General features: G+C 42.5%; 1 protein-coding gene across 3 annotated transcripts in view; it reads right to left on the reverse strand.

Annotated features, from left to right (window-relative positions):
- LOC103372296 (transcription factor Sox-1a) overlaps positions 1 to 5,367 on the reverse strand; it is a 14,214-nt gene extending 8,847 nt beyond the window's left edge. Inside the window, exons 1-2 of one of the 3 annotated variants that reach the window (XR_520981.1) lie at positions 977 to 1,093; positions 231 to 279 (exon numbers count right to left, since the gene is read on the reverse strand). Coding sequence is in view for 2 of the 3 variants with exons in the window: in XM_008301898.1 (XP_008300120.1) it covers positions 4,111 to 5,145 (1,035 nt within the window). In the remaining variant the exon portion in view is untranslated. Of the gene's footprint in view, positions 1 to 230; positions 280 to 976; positions 1,094 to 4,110 lie in introns of those variants that run through there. The other 2 variants (XM_008301899.1, XM_008301898.1) reach the window with 2 other exon arrangements.
- Positions 5,368 to 6,314: the final 947 nt, after the last annotated feature.

The following is a 6,314-nucleotide window of genomic DNA, read 5'->3' on the forward strand; positions in this document are numbered from 1 at the left end:
GAGGAAGGGGACGGTGGTGGTGGTGGTGATGGTGTATGTTGGACAGAGAGATGGAAAAGTCGAACTCCAAACAAGACGGGCACTTTTTCCTCCCCTGCATGTGCATGGCGCAAACACTCGCTGGCTGTTTTTTTTTTTGTGCGTTTTTTTTTGTTTTTTGGGTCACTTTTTAATTCTCTGTTAAAGTGAAACAGTGATTTTTGGGTTAACAATAAATTTTAATATCTCACCTCTTTTCAAAAAGTTCCAGTGCAGATGCTATTCCAACAACGGAGAAATCTGAAAAATAAAAAAAAAATAGGAAATAAAAAAAGGCGTTTTTGTAGATGCTTGGACAAAGTTTTGGAAATAAAGCAATTTCTCATAACTTTCAGTACATTGGTGCTGCGTTTCGGTGCATTAGGTCTGTGTGCCGGCGTATAGCGTGGTAGCTGTGGGTAGATAGAGCAGCACTGCAGGATTAAGAGGCAGCAAGATTGTTAAACATGTCAACGTGTAATTGCACGATAAGGCCCTTCCGAGAAATTCATTGGCCCAGTTGCTTTCTCTATTCCGCGCTAATCTCGCCCGGCACATTCGCTCTGTGCAATCTGTCTCCATAATCTTCTGTGACAGAGCGGGCGACGAGAGCAGGCTGCTTGGTAATTTTTTTAGGAAAAGGGGGGAGAGACGCGGAGAAAATATGCAGAGGCGTGATAAAGTGACGCTAATTATCCCCATTTAGGACAGGGAGTGCAAGGGATCGGGGCTTTACGAACAACCGAGTGTGCGCCGGAGCTGATGGCCTCCTAGCACGGAATATATCGGTGGCTACAAGATAAGAGTATCGCACGGTGGAGAGATTTATTGGCCGGTCAGCTAAACACGCGTGCGCGCACACACACTGTCTCTCTCTCACACACACTCACACAAACACACACATTCACAGGAACGGTGGCTGCCACCATCGCCTGTACGCGCTGCACCCTACACTTACCCCCTCTTCCACCTCAAGGTGTAATTTATTCGGGTTAAATTTGCCAGAACGCTCCTCTTTTTAGCCTGGCGATGCGCCGTGACGCGCTCCGCCTCTCCGGCTCTTTCAGTGTTAATCCGCATCTCTTCACATCAACAGATAAGATGGAAACAGATGCAAAACACGCGAGGAGGCCATCCCTCTCTCCCTCCCTCCCGCCCTCCCCCTTCACCCGCCATACGGTGCGCGGCGTGGCGCGGAGATGTCTCCACAGATGCACTTTCTCTTATTTAAAACTCATTTCCAAGAGTATTTGTGATTTTATGTCAACAGATTAATGCGCAGCCAGACGTTCCACGCTTCTTTTCTTCTTCTTCTTCTTTTTTTTCTTACTATGAGGCCTAACAGGTTTAATTGACACACCATGCAAGTCTTCATCAGTGTGAAATAGGCCCTTTAACTATGTATTTGAGATTAATTGATTTTTAAAAACGCCTAAGTAGGCATACATTCCCCTCATTTACATGTGTATGGCTATTAATCTGTATCTTCATATGAGGCAATAAAGAAAGATGCACATGTCAACAGCAGCTGTGGCCTGTCAAAAAAAATGAAGTCATCTTAATATTGTATTTATTGTTTAAAGAGGATTAATAATGCTAAAATGACGGAGGTATGTTTTGTGAAAAACATCTGCAAAGTATTTTTGTTTAAAAATAAATAAATAAATCAATGATTTGTGAAATTCTGATGAGTCATCAGTGACTCCAAAAGCGACTTGTCACGAGTGTGTTGACCGATGGAAAGTTTAAAATCCAGTCTGTGCAACAGTTTGTCTGGATACTTTTGTGAATGTGCTCTTTTTTGTTGTTGTTGTTTTATATCTGACGAAAAGGGGCCTTGAGTTTTTCTTCTTCAGTTTCAATCACTGACTCTTTATGCAAAACCCAAAATTTCTTGCAGAGTTCAACTTGACAGTTTAAATCCTACTTTGCTGCCTCTATCAAGTGTCCAGTGCAAACAAAACAAAACAAAACCTAAAACCAGAAACACCTCTCCCATGATGGGACAATGGAATAAGGATAAAATACACTTTGGATGAAAGTCGTCATTTGTAAGTTGATTCATCATCTTTGAACACCGTTTATTTGTTCACCAAGATGAGCAAAATGCAGCAAAAGAAGTGAATATTTTTGTGATTTTGAGAGTGTTTCCCTGCTGTATTGTACTTCACCAAATCAATATATTCACAACGCTTTATCATCTAATAGTTCACATAATTTTCTTTCAGTTATGAACAGTTAAATGTCAATAGGTAGATTTAAAAAAAAAAGAAAAGAAAGAAAAGTGGATGCAAGATAAACCAGTCCTCCAGATCAGGTTAAATATGACTAAAAATGGGTCTTTGTTGGTCTTCTCAAAAAAAAGACATCATTCTATCTCTAAACTGTTTGTTTTTTCTTCTTCACTATTTCTGTCCGAGTCTTTTGTAAAATGTTCAGAACAGAAGCAGTGAAATTACATCAAAAGTTCACACTGGAAGCCAAGAAAATTACCTCAAAAAGATAGGAATCTAATTTGGCAATTTATTGTTTCACTGATATTCATATTCATTTCCAAAATATAAATCTATATTTAAACATGCAACACACTTTGTGAGAAGCTGTTACATTTTTTTTTTCAAAAGCATTTCATTATTTTTAAATCTGGTGTGAACTGTTTGAGAAATAAAGTCCAACACAACTTTGCAATTCAATAGCAGAATAAAAATGCAATTGCGGATTAATATAATGCTACAATATAGTATAAATACATAAATAATTTGAATAAAATTTGTAAAAAAAAATATAATAAAATTGAAGCCTAGGTTTGCCATGTAAATTCTCATGTCTTAGAGGAGGAGAAAAAGAAAATGATTACCGTCATATTTTAAGAAAAACCTCTTAACCCGTTATTAAACGAGGACATTTCGTTAAATATACTAACAGGTGGTTGTCATGTGAGGCCTTCTTGTACGATATATCATCAGATTTCTTTTAGAAAAAAAAATCAAAAACCAACGTGTGAGGAATTATATTTATATGAAAACTGAATGTGGGCCATCATCTTGGCCTGCGTGAAATATTAAAAATGGTTCATGGTTGTATTTTTGGCCTGCATGCCACTGAAATAGAGAAAAGGGGGCGAAATAAGCTTTCTACAATTTATGAATTAATTTCTAATTACCCACATAAAACTTGAGCTCATGAAATCACATCCACCTAACAAAATGGTTTCCTTACAGCCCTGCAGACTGTAGCTTTTTACGCATAATTACGCACAAACAATTGGGCCATTTAAAAGCTCGTGGGATCTGTGTCCAGCAGCGATGTCAAAATTTTAATAGGAGGCTATTTTTTTTTCCTCAAAAGACAAGTCCTCATGATATTCTTGTGTCCTAAAAAAAAAAAAAAACACTCCTGTGAGAACACTGTAAAAAAAATAATCAATCTAAGACCGTTCTCTTAAGAATCAAAGCAACATCTTGTGAAATTTATTCAATTATTCTTCATTGCAATATCAGGGCTTTTCACTTGCAGAAAAGCACTTAAATTACAACAGCAGTTGCCCGTCATCCTTTGAAATATTAAAATTATTCACAATTTACAATAATTAGAGTGTTACAATAAAAAGAGATGATTTCCAAGAATTAAGACACAGGCTTCTGCAAATGAACACAAATGTTTAAAGAATGTGATTTTCCCATATCTTTTAAAGCACTTTCTTATGATTATGACACGTTTTCTCATTTTCAAATAACTTACAAGAAACCCCCTCCTCCCTCCCTCCCCCCCTCCCCCCCAAAAAAAGAAATTATGAGACAATTGAAGCAAATATACCCCCATGTGAACCTGGCGTAACCCTCAACTAAGACTGTGAAGTGATGGACAAAAAGATGATAGCACAATAACCAATATCTCAGCATCATATTCGTTATATAATTCCACTGGTGGCTATTCGAAAAAAGCCGAGATGAATATGCTATTTACCCTTCATTTACAATATCATAAACATTCTGTACAAAATGCAGGTAGTTCTCGGGACCGGGGTTATTTAGAAAAGAGGTAAATATTTGGTTATGTGTTCGTTTGCAGTTTTCAATTATTCTGTGAGTTCTAAATGTGTGTTAGAGGGACCGTCCCGTTCACTCCAGCCGTGGCGCTCTGGTAATGCTGCGGCAAGGCATGGAGTCTACTTTGCATTGACGGGTCCCCCGGCTCTCCGGTCGGTAAATACATGCTTATCATCTCTCTCAAGTCTCCGGGGCAAGGACCCCGTGAGTGTGTGCTGCTGACGGGAGGGCTTACACTCGGCTCCGACTTCACCAGCGACCCTAACGTCCCCATGGCAGCTGAGGAGGAGACGCCGGAGCCCTGGTGTTGTGTGTAGGTGATCCCGCCGTAGCCGGATGGAGAAGCGTTCATGTAGCTCTGAGAGTTCGAGATGGGGCTGTACTGCAGGGCTGTCATGTCATAGCGGTGCATGGGCTGGGGGTTGTGTGAGTGATGGTGGTGTGAGTGGTGGTGGTGGTGCGCTCCGCTCCCCGGGTGCTGGCTGTAGGCTAGCTGAGCCTCCTGCATCATCGCCGCTGCTGCCGCGGCTGCAGCCACCTGCCCCGAGTACGCACCGTTCGCCCAGCCGTTCATGTGCGCGTAGCCGGAGCTGGCCGAGCCTCCGTGACCCCCGGGGCTTTCTAACCTCTGCCCGACCCCGGATGAACTCATGCCGACCCCTAAACCAACTCCACCGCCACCACTGGGCCCAGAAAGCAGTCCACCGGCAAGGGAATATTTGTCCTTTTTCAGCAACGTCTTGGTCTTCCGTCTTGGCCGGTACTTGTAATCCGGATGCTCCTTCATGTGCATGGCTCGCAACCGTTTCGCCTCGTCGATGAAAGGACGCTTCTCAGCCTCGGACATCACCTTCCACTCGGCGCCCAGCCGCTTGCTGATCTCAGAGTTGTGCATTTTGGGGTTCTCCTGTGCCATCTTTCTCCGCTGCCCACGGGACCACACCATGAACGCGTTCATCGGTCTCTTCACGCGTTCCTGATTCGCTTTGGACCCGCTATTCGGCCCCGTTTGCCCCGTGGTCGTGTTCGTTTGGGGGCCGGGGGAATGAAGGTCGGTTTCCATCATCATGCTATACATTCACCTGGTTTTAAACTTCGCCACCAACAGAGAAAAAAGTCTAATTCAAGATAGGCGCGGTGCGCACAAGTACGGGCGCGCTCAGGATGACTGGGTTACAAAATGAATATTCTAACCCCACATGAAGCAAATGCGAGATAAAAATTAATCCGAAAAGGCATATAAAATGTTCTCCAACCAGTATTTCACCCTGTCTTCGCCTGGGCTTGGTTCACATCCACTGTGATAGAATGCGCATTTGAGCCACTTTCCCTGTCGGAGTTGAGAAGTTGGTTAAAGCGGCGGCCATATGATGCGCACTGACAGCGGTTAAATGAGCCACAAGCGGCCAATGAGGCTCTAGAAGCAGAGTGATTTGCATGGCGTTTGGTCAGGTGACTAGAGGACCATAGAGGAAGAACACACCGGAGGAGGAGGAGGAGAAGGAGGAGGCAGAAAGGAGGGTCAATCCCACAAATAGCACGAGGCATTTGAAATTTCCAAACACGCTCTTCGATACTTCAACCACAAAAATAACTAAGATTTGTTAGCAGTGGGTGCAGCCTGTGATTACAAGGAGTCAAACATCTCAACATGTATATATTTTTTAAAGTATAGCTGCTCAATTTAAATAATCACTTTAACATACAAATTCCACATCAGGCAGCTTATAAATTGAGAGGCTTCAATAACAGTGATTCAACTTTTCTTTTCTTTTTTACCCTCTACTTTCTCTCTATACTTGAGATTGAAAGACAGTTTCCTCCCATATTTAACCAGTTATTCTCACATTCATTGTGCGTCCTGGAAGCTTGGGCCCCAACTGTATTTTTTTACGCACTGGAATTATACTCTACACTCTATCCAATCTCAGACGACTTGATGCTGAAGCAGCGCCTCAAAATCATTTTTCAGACCATCTCTCTCTCGCTCTCTCCTGCTCTCTCTCCCTCTCTGTGCCCCTCTCTCTCTCCTTCCAGGTATGTAATTAAGGTATGTAGTAATAGTAGGTGTCAGGGACAGAAATTACGCACACTCAACGCAGAAAATGATGTGAAAGAGATTTGGTAAAAAACTGTTGGTCTAAGAGGAGAAGCCCATGAGGATGGATAGTCATATAATGACGTGAAATTGCCGGGGCAAAGCGCCGTTATCGCCGTCTGCTGGTGATGGTGAATGCGTCCCGGCCA

The sequence above is a fragment of the Stegastes partitus genome, unplaced genomic scaffold (assembly GCF_000690725.1).
Source record: "Stegastes partitus isolate 25-593 unplaced genomic scaffold, Stegastes_partitus-1.0.2 Scaffold1728, whole genome shotgun sequence".
In the NCBI taxonomy this organism is placed as follows: domain Eukaryota; kingdom Metazoa; phylum Chordata; class Actinopteri; family Pomacentridae; genus Stegastes; species Stegastes partitus.